The 19231-nt window shown below is 31.3% G+C and overlaps 1 protein-coding gene across 2 annotated transcripts in view; it reads left to right on the forward strand.

Annotated features, from left to right (window-relative positions):
* The window catches only part of LOC136988270 (tRNA (cytosine(72)-C(5))-methyltransferase NSUN6), a 32602-nt gene that overhangs the window by 284 nt on the left and 13087 nt on the right, over positions 1-19231 (forward strand). For both annotated transcript variants that reach the window (XM_067286130.1, XM_067286131.1), the window contains exons 2-5: positions 42-188; positions 8446-8644; positions 8731-8884; positions 16027-16187. In XM_067286130.1, coding sequence (XP_067142231.1) covers positions 42-188; positions 8446-8644; positions 8731-8884; positions 16027-16187 — 661 coding nt within the window. The remainder of the gene's footprint in view (positions 1-41; positions 189-8445; positions 8645-8730; positions 8885-16026; positions 16188-19231) is intronic.

Consider the following 19231-nt stretch of genomic DNA (forward strand, 5'->3'; position numbering starts at 1 on the left):
TTTTAATAAAATATGGATTGATATATTCTCATATATAACAGGATAATGAAGAAGAAACCCCATTGTTTTTGTTTGAACAATTAGAAAAGTGGCTTACCAGTCCACCAGCTTACACTACTGTCAGAGTAAATACTGTATTAATAGATGTTGATACAGCACTAGAAAAGCTTAAAGCTATCTTGGTTCAGGTAAATTTATGATGTATATAAATACAATTTCGGTTAATGTTACCTATGGTAGCGAACACGGCGGCTCGTCTCTGAAACAGTGGGGACACACGTTCTAATCTAACCTAACCTATTCTAATGAATTACCATAATTATTGCCAACCAAATTATTAGAATAGGTTAGGTTAGGTTAGGTTAGAACGTGCGTTCCCACTGTTTCAGAGACAAGCCGCCATGTTCGCTACCATAGGTAACATTAACCACAATTTTATATCCAATTTCTTTTTAATTAAATGCAATAAAAGAAAATAATACCTTGCTATTAAGTTGAAGGAAGCCTTTCGTTAAATTCTTGATTAGATGTTTTTCAAGAAATTCATTTCATGTCTTCAGATTGAACAAATAACGGTTAAAACTGTTTTGAATCTGGAACATCACTGAGTTTTTTATATTTAAATCTTTAGAATATATGGAGGTGTTTAAAGAAAGGACTCTTTGAATGTAACAGCAAGGTGTTATTTTGTTTATCATTAAATATATTTCTTATTTAGACTTTAAAGTTAAATATATTTTTTACGTTACTTTCTAATTTATAGTGTACAGTGGCGTGCCGTCATTGGAAGTGGTGGAAGCGCCGCTTCCAGCTTCCAATGACCTTTCCTTATAGTTTCTAAAATATAAATTTTTATATTTTAACGTACTTTGAATTAATTAAAATTAATATTTTATTATAAATTCATTATAACTGCATAATATTTTATTATAACTGCATTGTATCTTATTACAAATTTCTATACTACATGTGGAAAAAAACGATAAGATTGCTATTGTATATTCGAATATCAGTGGCGGAATGGAAGCGCTTACAAGACAGCTTACACGGCGAGAATAACTGAATGGTGTAAACCAGCCAGAGGGCATTGGCGCATGCGCTTTACAGAGCACCAACCTCACCTGGTTTAGCTGGTGGAAGCTACACACGTGTAACGCTTCCAACGATTCATAGAATCGTTGGATAGGGATACCCTTAGCGACTGGGTAGGGAGCTCTCTGACTAAGTGAATTGTTTAAGATTTAAAAAGTAAAGAGTATTCAATGTTATTTTTATGTACTTTTTTTTGCAAAGTTATATTTAATTATAATTTTTTTTAAATTAAACTGTAATTATATTGACAGATTTTCAGACACAAAATCTTTAGAATTTTTATCACTTTTAGATGTTAATAATTTTAATATTATGAAAAACAATTTTTCCAAGCGTGTTTTAATTCTTTGAATTAAGTAAATTTTATGGAAAATTTTTTGATTTAACAAAATTACTTAGCGAATCGCAATATTTATATTCGTGTCCGGACTATATTGACGAGTAACTCTTAAACATAAAACATATTATAATTAAGGTCGATCCGAACAAAGACATACTAAAAGAATTATATGATTTAATATCATTAATTTTTATGGTACCATCTACCAGTGCGTCTGTCGAGCGCAGTTTTTCAACCACGAAGCAAATTCATACATTGGCCAGGAACACTTGGTTGGAGGAAAAATTGTCGTCGCTAGCGTTGCTTTCGATAGAAAAAGAGCTTTCAAATACGTTAATGGAGTCGACGACCAGCGACTTATATGATAAAGTAATTAACGACTTTGCGGAAATAAATCGCCGAATAGAGTTAGTTTATAAAAAATTAATAAAACAAGTTTTTCTATCATTGTTTGTATTGTATCAATTTGTATTATGTATGTATTATTTGTATTTTTAAACCAAAATACATAAATTGTTTATTTTTGTCATTTCCAATATTTGTTTAAAACTTTTTTGGAATTGTGAGGTTCCGGACAGGTCTGACCCATCACAAAAGACACGAAAAAATGATTAATTTAGAGAAAAATTTATTAGTTTATAAAAACATAGGTAAAAGTCGTTTGTAGTCGGACACCCATTGTTTATATCAAACTGCCAGGCAGAAACCATAAATCGCGGATGGAAGTCGTCCTATGATCGGAGGAAGATCGAATTCATCTTCGATTTAGACTTTTCTCGCGCTCCAGGTAAGAGTCTTGTTACGTTTAGTAACTAGGGACCAACCATTCGGGAAGTGTGATTGAGGGAGAACGACCAATCAAATGGACGAAAGAAAGAACTGAGATTGATATAATCTCCGACAATCGAGGACACCTGGCACTCGGTTAACGCTCCGAATAACCAAAACGCAGTGTGTCAACGCGCAAAAAAGAAAAAAAAAAAGTACAATTTCTTGTCTATTGTGCCAACCTGTAACCCGTGCCACTTCGGACTTAGACCGTGTCCCCGACGCCAACAGAGGAAGTCTCCCCGTGCCCTACAGACTTGTCAACGCCACTGTCCCGGGGCCACCTTCGATCGACCATCAAAGAACCACATCGACGCCCAGGATGTCCGAACGGCTGATTGTCCTAAAGCAAATTATTTTCTACATAGTATATGTTTATTTTATGTTTCTTTTTAGTCGGTTTTTGTCAGATATGTCTCTTTTGCCACCACGCACGTACGAATGGACCCTAGGCCATCACTGACGCGCAATTAACTGATTGCCCCTGGAAGTCGGCTTCTTACAGAAACACAGCTTCCCTATCATCAAATGTCACGGCACGCCACTGATAGTGTAATTTCTTTACTCTTAGTAATTCATTTAACTCTTAAAATCCATTATGTAATAAAAAATACCTATCTGTAAATCAATGCTTGTATGTTTTTTTTTTATTTTGATGATAAATTTTCTAGATTGTGGTTTGGATGGCCAAAGTTAAGATGTCACTGCTCTGGGGACTGAAGATTAAATTTAGGTGGTCAAAACACTCTGGGAATTTTTTTGGGATGATCTGTTCCAGATATGTTGGGCCTTGTCTCTTTCCATCTGGTTGCCTCCATTGTGGGCCTGGCTAAATCCATGATGGGTATGATTAAAAGGCCCTCTTGGTGCCTACAGGGCAGAAAGATTCAAAAATGAGGAAAAAACTTTGTGGGCTGAGCTGCTTCTGATGAACCATGTTCTTTCCATGTTCATTAGAAACAGCTCTGAGGTTGGCGGGAAAAAATTTAAATGGGAATGTAGGAAATGCACCTTGACTGACATATTGTAACCCAGTGTTTGGTAGGACATTACTAACTTCTCCATGATTTCCTCATAGTTGTTCTTACATTTCCCAAAAAGTTCTTGTTTACATTTTTGAATGCACTAAGTTTTTTCTTGAAACTAGGATCCTTCAAAAGCTGTCTTACTTGGGGACCAACAAAAATTCCATCCTGTACTTTTGCATCACTCAGATGAGAAAACTTTTGCTTCAGGTAAGCAAAGCCTTCTTCTTCTCTGTCCATACATGCCACAAAATTTTTCATCAAACCAAGCTTGATACGAAGTGGAGATAAGAGGATTTTGCTTTACTTCACTAGAGTAGGAAAAGCAATATTCTTCTGACTTTGTACATTTGCTGTGCAGTTGGGCCACTTTCTTGCCAAGTAGTGACTGGTTCTTGCTCAACTGTCCCATTTACATAAAAAAGCAGCAGAATTTAGTATATCCTCCTTGAGGACCTGTTATCATTGCAACAACTTTGAAGTCAGCACACACATTTCACTTATGCTCATTGTATTTTATCTTGTCCTTCATTACCTTCATGTTGTCATAAGTTTCTTTCATGTGAACAGCATGAGTAATCAGAATGGATGGATGTTTGTTGCCATTGTGCAGCAAAATTCTTTAAAGGCCAAACTTTGATAAGTCAATAAAGAGTGTCCACTCTGCAGGATCCTGTGACAGCTGAAGCTCCTCCAAGAAAAGCGGTATATTGTTGCAAAAAATGATATTGTCCTCTGTTGAAAAAATTTTACATTTCCTGATTCTCTTTTTCTGACAATTCTTGACATTAATCAAATGTAACTTCTCTGATTTTATATGTTATTCAAACAATACTACCAAGTGTGTCTAAGAGGCATTTTTCTGCAAAAAATGGTATTTTTAAAAAACTGTGGGTATTAGAAGATTTCAGACTTCAGATTCATATTCAGCACACTAAAATACATAAAAATATCACATTTTCTTTTATGAGAGGGTTTTGATTCAGAACAGTATAATCAACCAAAATTCAATCTGGTAATGTGAAAGTGCCACAATGCATTGTGGATGCTTATTAATGCAGCCATGATGTAATGTGATAAAAACATCTGTGTAAAAATAAGTAACAGATTTCTTTATTATTTAGAATAAAATCAAATTCTAATCTACATTGAGAATTGTACTGAAAATAAACAGTTAGCCTCATTAATCTTATGCCTAAGCCTTAAATTTCTAAGACAGAAACTTTTATTTATCATTATTTTTTACTAATATTAATATAGAAATTTGTTTGGAGTTGGTCTCTTTGTGGAAATGTCATTATTGAAAACAAATTTCTTATTTGACTTAAATCTATAATTTTTTAGATATCTAGGATTTTAAAGTACCATTTGTACATATCAAGCATTCATAAACAAAACAATTGACAACAAATTGTCTTCTGTGAATTATAAAAGACAATAAGGAGTTAAATTTATTATACTATGGTTCTTTTAATTATATAATGTTTTGTGATAGGAACTTTTACTGATGTGTATTTTTCTAATAATAAATGTTGTTCAGAATAAGTCCTTTGATGGAAATACATAAATTATTTATTAAAAATATCTGTGCAAAAATTTGTTACTTATTTTTGCTCAGTACAATAATACCTTGGTTATCATAAGTTTCGGTTTTCATTCATTATTTTCGCGAAAAATTCGTCTCAGTTTTCATCAGCATGTCCATGTGACCTCACTGCTAATTTCACAAAATCAAAGGGCAACTCATGCATTTTCCTGCTCAGTGTGGCATTGTTTCTTGTTGAGTGAGCATTACTGCACATCTAGCCAAACAATGGGCAAATTCGAAATCTCAGCATGTAGCCAGCACCTCTCAGCATTTCTGTTCAAAATTTCAGATGACTTTCGTTGCTGCCAGCATGCTTCCAGCAAACTGCAAGTGTCCTTTTTGGTGCTCGATACACCAGCAAACAAGACGGTAGCCTACATGAGGCTACTAAGAGCTCTATTTTGCATTGACAATTTTGAATTTAATTTATTTGTCGATGAATAAATCCTGAATAAATTAAATATTTAGTTAGTATATTAATAGAATATTTTAATATACTAGTATATTTACGTAAGACATCACATAATTTTTTTTAGTTGTTAAAGTGTAATCTTAGGATTGATTTAATTATTTAAAACTCTTATGGAAACTTAAAAAATCTTCATCCATATTTCTCTTTTTGAAATGTTCATTTTTTCATTAAGCTGTTCTCATTAAATAAGTTCAAAAATAAATTTAACATAATGTGGAAGTTCACATTGTTTGCCATTTTTATTGTTTTTCTCTCCTGAAATTCTCAGCAGTCAGCATTTGTATTTTCTAGAAAACGCCAGCAGTTGCGTTACTTCTGGTAGCATCTTACTGGATTGATGCTGAGATTTTGAATACACCCAATTTCATTGCTTTCCTTTCCTTTTAGCTTCATCATGGGAAATGCCATGTTAAATGTTCATTTATGCTTTACATTAGTATTTTATATTAATATCTTATTGTTTTTAGTATTAAACACTACATTTATTTTCTATAAAATGTATTTTTGGTATATGTTTTGGAGTGTCTAGAACAAATTAATTGGATTTACATTGATTCATATATGGAAATAATTGCCTCTGTTGTCATCAGTTTTGGATTTCACTGATTGTTTTTGGATGGATTATCAATGAAAACCGAAGTACCACTGTATTTTTATCACATTGTGTCATGGCTGCATTAATGAGCATCTACAACATGTGGCACTTTCACATTGCCAGACTATATTTTGGTTGATTATTAAAACAATGTCAATATGAATTTTGCTTTGTGGTATTATTGAATATGTCAAAACTCATTGTGCACATTTTTGAAAGTGCCATGACATGAAATTTGCATTGTGCTGGATTTGAGAAGTCAGAATGTATTGTGATTGATTTTTTGCTCAGTGAGCATTTTTGGTCTTTGATCCTAGCAGCAAGCACATTTTTTTTCACTGTGTACAGTTTGAATGTAGAAGCCTCATTTGAACTCTGGATTGAATTTCTCTTGAATTTAACATTCAAACTCTGGAACATTTAAATTATGAGGTACCACCATATAAAGTATGCAAATACTTGCATTTTTGCATACAATATTTTCTAGTCTGTTTTTTTGTGATTTTAGAAATGTGGTTAAAAACTGTGTTACTTGTTCATTACAGGTACTCCTCGCTTTACGATCTATCTGTTTAACGACCAATCGAGTTTCAACCTGCAATTCGGGGAATCCCCTTTCTCAGCTTGAGTGTCAATCAGTGGCAAATGGTGACATGCTCACGAAGCGTGCTATAATAGGCTAATAGCGTACTATAATAGTCTTTTTATGAATAAATTTGAAGTTTGTTGCATAATTTGTATAATTTTACAATGATCCTATATTCCCGGTGCAAGCTCCTCGATTATCAACCAGTTCACTTAATGATGTAGTTGTCGGAACGGAACTCGGTCGTAAAGTGAGGAGTACCTGTATGTAATTAGAGTAAATGATATTAATTTTTATTTAAAAAGAAAGAATTTATGATGAAAGTCATAAGAAAATATGAGGTGTATCCAAAAAGTAAAGATACATTGCATATAAGCAGAGATCTAATATTTTAGTGCATAAGTTGACAACTGTCAATTTGACCTTGAACCTTTCATGGTCTTTTTGTGATAGTCATTGCTACGTTGAGTCTGGTTCAAGTAGCACATGTGTATAATGGCTGCGCTGATTCAGAAGCCTGTCAAATGTGAAGTGTGTTCCATCATATGTTTTCTCAATGCAAAAGATGAACACTCAGCAGATATTCACAAACAAATTGTTTCTGTTTATAGTAACATTTTGAATAAAAAAAATGTAAGAAAGTGGTATTATGCATTCTCTGGAGGCAGGACCAATGTTTGTGATGAACACAGGAGTGGTAGGCCATCTGTGATCTCTGATGAACTTCTTCAAAGAACTGAGGGAGCAAATCATGCAAACTGGCATCTCACAGTAAGAGAATTGCATGAAATCATTCCAGAAGTGTCTAAGTCCACCCTTCATGAAGCTATGACTGTAGCATTAGAGTATAGGAAATTGTGTCCATGCTGGGTACCCAAAATGTTAATGGACAAACACAAAATGAAATGGATGGACTTTGCATTTGACTTCCTCACACTCTATGCACACGCAGGAGATGAGTTTTTCGACCACATTGTGTTGGGTGATGAAACTTGGATGTACCACCATACTCCTGAATCTAAGCAACAATTGCTGCAATGGAACCATATGCATTCCCCAAAACCCAAGAAATTCAAAACTTCAATTTCTGCAAAAAAAATCATAGCTTCTGTTTTCTGGGACAGAAAAGGCATTCTTCTGATTGACTTCATGCCTCCTGGTACCATAATTAATAATGCTGCATATTACCAAACTTACAATGCCTTTGATTGTCATTCGAAACAAATGGAGGGGAATATTGACAACTGGTGTCTGCCTGCTTCATGACAATGCTTGGGATCACACAGCGGTTGTCACCAAGCTTCTCAAATGATTCAAGTGGAAAGTTTTTGATCATTTGCCATACAGCCCAGACCTTATTCCCAGAGACTTCCATTTGTTTCTTTAAAGAAATATCTTGCAGGACAACACTCCCACAACAATGATGAGATCAAAAATGAAGTTGAAATGTGGTTCCAGCAGCAAGGATAGAGTTCTACAATCCTAGGATAGTACCCAGACTAACAAGTGTTTGGGCAATGGCAGCAGCAATTATATAGAAAAATAATGCATGTACCAGTAAATAAGGTGTAGGGTATGTTTGGTCAAATAAAAATGTTCTGAATGAATACTAGTCATTGTACTTTTCAGACATGCTGCATATATTTAAGTATATATAACAAATGTTGTCCCAGTGAAAAGTTTTATTGTCATACTTATTTTTCTTTGCATTATGCTTTTATGATTTTTAATAATTTTTTAGATATAATTTGTCTGTAATAGTTGTAAATATCAAAGCTTACTCAGTGTTTGATATCAAAAATACTGTAAATCCTTATTACTGAATGTAAACTTTCTTGGATAATAGAGAAATTACTTTATCATTATAGAATATCTGTACAGAGCTAATTTTACTTACTGTTTTCAATATTTTATTTCAGCAATGTGTCAATAGACAACTACCAATGCCATCTATTTTTGTTCATCCAAGTCTTCCTGATTTATTGGTTATTAATTGCCCTCCTGTTACAAATCAAAAAGAACCTAGTAAACATGAAGTTATTGTTGGATGTGAATGTGGTATGTCAGTACTTCGTGGTGCTGATGTGTATGCACCAGGTGTTATTGCTTGTCCACATGGTATGTCTAGAAATAACTAATTATAAATTACATATAATAATGAACATGAAAATGATTTAGATCATATTTTAAATGTTTGTTTATAGGTTTAAAAGTTGGAGATAAAGTTGCAATTTATGCAGATATAGATAATACTTGTAGAAGAGGTTTTGTAAAACCTTTTCTAGGAAGAAAAAAATTTGTTGGAAATGGTGTTTTGGTTGTAAATAGACAGCAAATATTTTGTGTAGAAAAACCTTAGTAAGTGTAGTTATAATAATTTAAAATACAATAGTTCCATAAAGTTTTTTAATTTTTATTTTAGTAGAAATAGTTAATCTTTTATGTGAAAGTGTATTTATTCATTAATTCAGAAAACAATGACAGTATTTGCTCATAATATTAACAAATCTTATAATTCAGAAAAATTGTTTTAGTTAAATTTTACATTATTATATCTTATTGGTGTTTTAATTAGTGTCACAAATGTAAATACGGTAAATAAACAGCAAGATATCACTATAATATTTGAATTATCAAATGATAAATAATGCACTGTTTTTAGACTATGCAAATATAATAAATGAAAAACTATCAAATATTAAACACTGTGTTTATATAGTGAACAAAAAACTTATTTGAATGACACAAATTTTTCAGTTTTAACAGATGAAACAAAAAAATACAGTTCAAAACTTTCTAAAACTTACATTGTATATTACAAAACATATTCTACAGGGTGTCTCAAAAGTCTTTATATAGTGACACAAATCAAGCCCACCAGTGACCAAATAAATAAAACCATTGAACACTTGTAGTTGGTTATTTGTTCATGCCTGACCAATGGGCTGGCCACCATGCAGTGTTCTGGGTTTTCTTCATGTGTCTAACACCTAAACAGAATCCAGTTTCCACATAGGAAGTCCTGCTAGAAGTTACCCCATTGGCAGATCACCCATGTGTTCCATTGCATTACTCCATCAATTCACTAACACAAATCTTAATGCCGATATCTTAATGTTTTGTGAATAAATTTACAACACACCCAACAGCCGTAAGTGAACGGGTTAATTTTAGTAGCGCCATCTCTTGCGCAAACTAATAATTAGAAAAATTTAATTTAGAATAAACTGGAAGAAAAGAATTGGCCCGAAGCGGGACTCGAACCCGCAACTCCCGCTTGCCATGCAGACGTGTTGCCAGTTACACTACCAGGACCTTCATTCCAATCTCCTCTTCCAGCATATATGAGTCACGACTGGGGACGCATCTGCGCCCACGGCCTGCAACCTCCACACAGGCAACATATATGCTGGAAGAGGAGATTGGAACAAAGGTCCGGGTAGCATAACTGGCAACATGTCCGCACGGCAAGCGGGAGTTGCAGGTTTGAGTCCCGCTTCAAACCAATTCTTTTCTTCCAGTTTATTCTAAATTAAATTATTCTAATTATTAGTTAGCGCAAGAGATGACGCTACTAAAGTTAACTCATTCACTTACGGCTGTTGGGTGTGTTGTTACTTATATTATCGGGTTTCGTTGGTGTTTATTTGAATAAATTTACATTTTACCTTTTGTATGTATGGAAACTTTTGGGACACCCTGTATATTTATATACATTTATTTCTATTTTAAAATAAATACAATCTTCAAAAAAACATCACAAAACAAAATACCATTGAAAACTATGCAAAAAAATTATTGGCATGGTACTGATTTCTTTGTTTTTATTTTTCGTAAAAAGGAAACTGCAATTATTTTCAAAAATAATGGAAGAAGCAAGATTGTTAAAAGGTAATTTATGATTTTAAGTCCCTTTGTTTTTTGTAGTGCTGTAAAAAATATGAGTGATTTAGTGACATTAAAAATTGTGTCTTTTGATAATATGAACATAGCATGTCCTTGGGTAAAATTGATGAAAACCTTGGAATGCCTGTCTTCTGTCAGAAATATTGTTAATAAGTTTAAATCCACTGGGAAAGTAGAAAATAAGACAGGAAGAGGAAGAAAGAGAAAAAACAAATTCAGCACAGGACAAAGTAATTGAGAAATGATGTTGTAAGTACAGTTAAAATAGCCAATGAATTGGAAATAGGAGATAATATCAGTGTTATACCTCAAACTGTTTAAAGTAGATTGCATGAGTTTCCACTGTGAACAGTCCGAGCATAACTCTATGAAAATATATAAAGAGAATATAGAGTTGCTTGGAAGAAACCGTGGATAAGCAAACAAAACAAGAAGAAATTACTTGTTTGGACTAAAAAGTATCTTTAATCTCAAGTACCTAGAGCAGGGATGTCCAACCTACAGCCAGCACGCTGCACTGCAGCCCACTTAATATTTTTATGTGGCCCACTGCACCCTAAATTTTTTAGGTACATTTTCATTTATTTTGGTAAAGTATGTCGTAAAAATTATTCTCATTTCGCTGGATACACTTTGATGTCATAATGACGTTATTGGTGCTAGAAAACTATTATGCATGTGGGGTAGTACATATTGTTGTGAACAATTCTTTTCGTGCACGAAAAACATTGAAACTGCTAAAAGAAATAAGTTGAGTGATTTCCATTTAACTAACATTTTTAGAATTAAGACTACTACCATAAATGCAGATATTGACAATATTATAAAAGGAAAGCAATGTCAAAAATTGCATCAACTTTATTTTTATTTTGTATGAGTATAATTTTTTTACTGTTAATAATACAGTATTTTTTGTAATTATGTATATTTGTTATTAAAATTTGATATTCATATTTTGAACTTTTTAAAAGCATATATTTATATAAGGTACCTTTGTGGCCCGCTGAATATAAGTAAATTTCTAATTTGGCCCGTAAGGAAAAAAAGTTGGACAACCCTGATCTAGAGTCTAGTTATGTTTTGGAATCACGTTATTTGGTCTGACAAAAGCAAATTCAACCTGTTTGTACACAATAAAGTGCTAAAAAGTTTGGAGAAGCAATTAATCAAATGTGTATTAGATCAACTGTGAAACATTGAAGTGGTTTGGTGATAGTATGTGTATATGAGCAGCAAAGGAATTAGAAACCTGGTGTTTATTGATGAGACCATGAGGAAAGAATAATACTTAAAAATATTGCATGAAAATCCTTTTATTTCAGCCATTAAATTAAGACTAGAAACAAACTTTTGTCTTTCAATGTGACAATGATCCAATGCATATGGCTAAGGTAGTGAAAGAATATTTGAAATCTCAGAATATTATCACTTTGGATTGGTGTGGATCTAAATCCCATTGAACATCTGTGGAAGAAATATGAAAAAGAAAATTAACCAAAAGACATCAAAAAGCAATGATGAGTTAAAACAGATGATACAATTGGCATGTAATGAAATTGACTCTAAAGTCTATGAAAAACTACTTACAAATATGCCTCCTCATTGCAAAGCAATTATTAAAAAGAGGAGGCTCTTCAAAGTACTAAAAAGTTTCAATATGACAAAATTATTTGCTGTATTTTGTTTTGTGGTGTTTTTGAAGGTTGTATTTATTTTAAAATAGAAATAAATGTATATAAACATAGAATATAGTTTGTAGTATACAATATATGTTTTAGAAAGTTTTAAACTGTACTTTTTTTGTTTCTCCTATTAAAAGTAAAAAATTTGTGGCATTTCAATAATTTTTTGTTGACTGTGTGTATGTATGTGTATATATATATATATATATATATATATATATATACAATATTGATATAGAGTTTCCTATCCTATTTCCTATTTGATTGAATACTTCTTAAACTTCTGGGCTCTTAGCCACTAGAGACATAGACATTAGATAGAATTATTCAAACATTTAGAGTGTTTGGACATTCTAAATTTGAATCTTGTATTTCTAGAGAGGACTGGTTTTCAGCCACTACAACATAAAACATTCCATTTAAACTATTTCTGTTAATTTATTATAGTTACAAGTCATCCCTTTTGTTACTTTAATTAGTTTTTGTGTTATTTTGATTAAAACTTTGTGTAAAGTGTTTCATCAAAATAAACATTTTTTTTTTAATCCTGAGCTATTACAATAAATATACAGGTATCCGTTGTATAACATGGCAGTTATATTCTGAAAAAGTGCCGTGTTAGGCAAATTCATGCTATACGAAACTAAGGAACTATACAAAACAAAGGGGTTACATTCCAAAAGTTAGCAAAAGTATATGATTTTTTTGTTACTAAGGGAAATATGATTATTAATGCAATTAATAATTTATTTCTAAACAATAATTAATTAACAATCACAATTAAAAGTACTGTATTACTTGTTAAAATTAATTTTGGTTAAGCAAGGGCATTTTCTTTTTATAAAGTATTGTCACTGTCTGAGCTTTTTTGTTGATCTTGATCAGAATTATCAGCAACATCTTCATTTTTTATTTTTATCATAAAATTTCTTTACATATGGCAAAATAAAAATGTATTATTAATTGAAGATGTATTTTAGCAAGTTACATTCATTCAATTTAGAACCAAATTATTTTTTTCCCTCAGAATTTGTTGGAATACTGAATTATTCAAGTCAGGAACAGTTTCATTATCGAGATACCACCATATTTTGTTTATAATTTTTACAAGTGATTACTTACCTATGGTTAAAAAAAGGTTAATAACACTTACGTAAAAATGTTTAATGTTAAATGAACTTTACTGTGAGATATTCTGGGCTCTGGTCGCCCCTGTCACACATTGGTGATGACTGTTATTAATCTGAATGATCGGTAAGATCTCTCAGAGTCAGGATCCCTGACACCACTTAGTCAATTCTAAGGACTAAGACATGAATGAAATTAGAAATCTGTTTCCAGAATTCATAGGAGGGTCTATTTTTAATGTGAGTAAGACAATGGAGTTAGGCATAAGGAATCAAATGAGATAATGATTAAAAGATATATTTAATGAAATAATCAAGATCCTCTGTATACATTTATAATGAGAACTAAATCAAATGATTGAAACATATTAAAATGATAACAAAATATCTAATTACAATTCTTCCTTTTTTTTTTTCTTTTTTTAAGGAAACTCAAACTAATATCTCACTAAATAAGTCGTTAGGCTGAGAGAGAGTTTACATAATTATATTACCTAAATGACATGCAGTTTTCCATGTGAGAGTTGAGCTGATGTCTTGAGAAGAGTATACTGAGCTATATGACTGAATGTCATAAGTCCAAACTTGCCTTGTAAAAGGTCAAGTGAGCTGAGCTATGTTGAACTTAGTTACTAGCTGTTAGCTGACGTTTACAGGTGTTTATAAGAAATCTCCTCCAATCAAATCTTTTAAAATAAGCCCTCCATGCTTCCGACATGAGACATAAGTTGGGCAGTTTTGCAGATAGTGTGTGAAATCATACGCTAAACCAGTGGTTCCCAACCTTTTCTAGGATGCGGAACACCTTTGTGAGCAATTTTCTTTAGCGGAACACTTACTTAAGTTAATATGAAATATATAAGCTTGTCATCAGTTATTTTATTAGAATTAAGCAGTTATAATTCAAAATCTCTACTCATATTATTAATGCCAATTCTAAGACAGGAAAAAATATACCTAAATAACTTTAATGGGAAACTTGTGCCTGATGTTTTTTACATATTTCATTCAGTTTTTATCATTGCCTTTATCTTATTCGAAACAGTCGTACACTCCATAAGTACGAGTCGTACATATATATTTAAGTTTGTGAAAATTTTATGATTTTAATTTTTTGATATTCGGCGGCTCGAATACGATTGTACACTTTCTGATTTGCGACTAAATCTGCGGAACACTTGGTAGATGCTTACGGAACACCAGTGTTCCGCGGAACATCGGTTGGGAACCACTGCGCTAAACTATCACTTACAAGGGAAGTGATGTTATTCTCTTTACAGAAAGGATGTTCCTTTTTCAACTTTGTACAATTGTTAAAAAACAGATAAAATTTTCTCAATTAATTTATAAAAAATCTTGTTATATAATTTAACAAATTTAAATTATTAACCTTGAATTTGCCCATTACTAAATACAAAGATTAATCTATAAAAACAAAACATAGTGACAGTCTTAGAGACTAAAGTCTGAAAGCAACAATGATGACACCTGGTTGATAGGAGAGCGATGACAAGAAAGAAAAAAATTGCACTATCAGTTTTCATTAAACTGATGAAAAACACAAAAGAAATTGAAAATTTCAATATTGTAAAATCTGTGGACAAATTTGGGACAACACATGCTTACTTGAATAAAGGAATTTGCACTTAAAAGTTGTGAAATTTTGTACAGAGGATTTCCCAAACCGTATTGTAGAAGTGATGTGTTTTATGATGGATAACTGTATGTTTATTTACTTATTTATTCACACATAATAAAAACTTCACATAAAAATGATAACTAAAAGATTTGTTAAATTTTTATTGTATAATGTGGTCTATAGTTTTTAGAGTGAAGAAAAAGCTACAAATATATTCTTGATAAATTAATTAGTTAAAAGTTTTTGTTTTCTTATACAGATTATAATTTTTATTTAGTTCTTTTATAGATTTAGTTAATATTTCTATAATTTCTTTTATAATTCATAATAAAACTGTTTAATAATAAAGTGTAGACTCTTGCTAATCTGGCCATTCCTTGCACAGAAGCACATTGGATTACCGAGTGTCTAGATCTAAAGTCTACATAAAAGTAATGATCTGACCTGTCTAGTGTTGATTCTGGCAATCTAGTTTTAGTAATACATGTAAGAAGTGTTATGGTGCTGCTCAGCAATATATTTTGCAGCACCACAGTTGCAAATCTGGCATAGGCAATCATTGGAAGATATGCCAGATAATTAAGGACTAGATTAGCAAGGCTCTGCTGTAGTAATGTAAATAAAAATCATTTTCCTTTTTATAAACTTAAAACGTTAAAAATTTTCAACTATATTCTTAAATTATAATGTTTTCAGTCTTCTTAATTAACCTTCTTCAGGAGATATTTCAATTTTACAATTTAAAAAGAACAGTTTTTTTTAAATTGTAAAATTCTAGTGTTAATGCTAGTGCAGTTATGGAAAGGAGAAATACAGTGTAATAATGAAACACTAACCTTTAGCTTCAGCTATTTTAACTTTTCAGCTTCATTTCAACCTTTTTGGCTTCTTATTTTTATTGTATTGTATTTGAAATTCTTACATACAAATATTTGACTTTATTGATAATTTTCAGACATTACAAAAGATCTTTGGCTACTAAATTTTTATCATTAAAATATATTTTTAAAAAAATCTGGTTTTTTGGAATCTGTTATATAAATAAAATTAATTTTTAATCATATCCAAAGAAAATAAATTGCTTTTAAAAATTAATTATTTTATTCCTATTTATACCTAAATTGTAAACACATATTTTCATTTTAGTGGACTAGCAATAAAAATTGATGAACCATTGTATAATTGTTGGTCATTTAAAGATATTCTTCCTGAAGATTTGTTTCTTCAGAATCTTCCATCTGTTCTTTGTAGCCATGTTTTAGCTCCAAAACCTGGAGATTATGTATTAGATATGTGTGCAGCACCAGGTAAGTTTATTATTATGTATATAAAACTACTCAGAACAGTGGCACACTCGGGATTTAATTTTGAGAGCCAAGTTGAACAGTTAAAATCATTTTTAATATAAATTCAGTAAAATTCTCACATTTGTCACTGCTAATTCAGAAGTATGGTGAAAATAGAAGACATGACACAATATAAATAAAAAACGAATTTTAATTAAGAAAAGATTTTTGAAAAATTTTCTAGTGTTTGTTTTTCCTTTTATTTTTTTCTGGAGGGTGCCAGGGCCCTTTGACCCTCCATATGGGTGTGCCACTGACTCAGAATTGATTTGTGTAAAATATTTAATAATGAAAATTTATAAAATTCTGAGAAATATAAATTTTTAATCATTTTTCTTTACTTAAATGTATGTATAGTTTGTTAAAAGAAAATCTTGTTTTATTTAGTAAAATAAGTTTATAATTTTGAATTATTAATAAAATAGTGAGTAAAGTTCTAATTAAGTTGTAACAAACTTATCATAGCAGTTAAGTTCAATAGTTAAAAATATAATAGATATAATAAAAATATAATAATATAATAAAAAATATAAAATATATTTAATCAAAAATCCATATCAAATGTTTATTTTATCATTTTATGCAAGATAAGCATATATTTAATGATTTTCAAATGTTCGACCACTCCTCACTTAATGACAGAGTTATATTCCTATGACTAGATTGTTAAACAAATTGGTCATTAAATGAGGAGCTTAATCATTTTTATTTATTACAATAAAGAAAAGATCTAAAGGACCTCCAGCTTGATAACTTTGTTTTAATTTGCATTTTTTACCTATTACAGAACATAAAAGTACAGTCAGCAAAAATTATAAAAATGAGTTACAAAACAATTAAAGTTTATTCATAAAAAAAAAAGACATGCAGATTAATATTTTAGTCATTGAATCCTTCAGATGGGATAAACAATAAAGTACAACTTTATAAACAAAATACAGTAGAGAGTCGTTAATCCAAACCCCGGTAATCCAAATTGCTGGTTATCCGAACGATTTTCAGTCGGACTGTGTCATGCTGAATCGAACGTTTTTGATACTAGATTTACTTCTAAAGTATGATTTTCATGTTTTTATATTCTTCAATATATTTATTTTGTTTGGACAAAATAAAGAAATAATTTTTAATGATACAATAGCCTCGATTATTATTATAAAAATTTTCGTTAGGCTTAAAATTGACAAAAATTCAACAAGAAGCGACACGCAACAGAGAAAAATTTGAACATCGGACAGGTTAATATATTTTTTCATACATAATCGGTTATCCGAACAAATCACTAATACGAACAACCCCAGTCCCCAATTGATTTGGATTAACGACTCTCTACTGTATGTAGTCTTGGAGATAGTGAATGCTTCACGTACAGAGTGAATACTGACAGACTGTGGGAACTAGACTGATTAAGAGGGGGGATTCCCTGTGCTGGAGAGCTGGGGGTTGATATTGAGTAATTGGAGAGTGGATAGAAAGTGCTTACCAATACCCAGGCAGAAAGACCTATTAGTATGGAATATGCTTAAATAGCAATGCAGCACTCACAATGTTGTGGCAGGCTCATTACCAACTGGCTCAGTAACTTTTTCTAGTTATCACCACTGGAAATTGTGTTTATTCTTAAGTTTTGGACAAATATATATTTTCATCTTAATAGAAATGAGTATGTTCTTATCTTTTCATTTTCAGTTAGTTAATTGCTTAATGAATATGTTCAAGTTTGTTGAAACTTGTGAAAGATTTAAAAAAATCTTATGCCAATCTTTCATCTTTCTTGATACACTTTCAAAATCACCATAAAAGCATATGCCTTAGAAATTTATTTATAAAAATTTAGAGATCACTATAAATTGCTTTGCTGAACATTGAAAAATATCATAAGTTATTTTTTAAACATAATTTCAGAAATGCATTTATTAAGACATTTTTGTTACAAAATTGTTTAAAAAATTAGAACCTAGATTGATTAAAATTAGAAAATATTTTTATTTAATTGCTATAAAAATAAAGTATTAGATTTGTTGATATTTGTATTTTCCTAATATGTATTATATATGTAGGTCACTTACTAAGTCATGGCAAGAATTTTTATGCAGGTAAATGCATTGTTATACAAACATTTCAAAATACACATATGAAAAAACACAATGTACTCTATCAATAATGACTGTTAGATGGGTTACTTGGAAAGTATTGTAGACAAGGAAGGAAAAACAAAAAACAGAACTGGAACTAGTCATTTCACTTATTGCATATGCTTTATAATGTTGATGCACAGTTGCCTGATAATACCTGTTTGTGTCACCAACTCCTGCAGAGATCATCTTCTGTTGTCCTCTAAGCATTGGGCAATCAGCATGAGCAACATTGGTACGAACAGTCATAGAGCATCTGGTACGAGACATGTCGACAATTGCTACTCTTCCATATACAAAAGCTGCTACCCACCTTGCAACAGTTTTGTATGGGAGAGCATGCTCACTGACAGCTTCTATGGGCTGTGCATGACATTCCCTCTTGTTTTGCCTGCAAAGTACTGCAATTTACATACACATGCTGTTCCAGTTGACTCACATCTATACTGAATGACATACAAAAACCAATTGACTTTGCACTCTGCTTCTGTTGTTGTTCTTGAACATTCACACCATCTAGCAGTGTTATTGTGCAACATTACATCTCACTGTCATGGATGAACATTGGAAAATGTGTGTTGCGGCATGGGATTCCACAGAAAAAAAATGTTGCCATGACTTAGTAAGTGACTCATGTATATTATATATATTAATTGTTACCATTATACATTAATATTTTAGCATATTTGATTGATGATTACAATGATTAAGCAATTAATGTTAAGATGTAAAAAATGTTGTTTATAAGGACTTTATTTTTATTATGCTTTATTAAAAATAAATATGTTAGAACTTAACAAACAAAAACATTTCTTGTTTCTATAGGTAACAATTTAAACATTTTTTTTAAATTTTAAATTAAACATTCTATTA

Source organism: Centruroides vittatus, unplaced genomic scaffold (genome assembly GCF_030686945.1).
Source record: "Centruroides vittatus isolate TY-2023 unplaced genomic scaffold, ASM3068694v2 scaffold_324, whole genome shotgun sequence".
Taxonomy (NCBI): Eukaryota; Metazoa; Arthropoda; class Arachnida; order Scorpiones; family Buthidae; genus Centruroides; species Centruroides vittatus.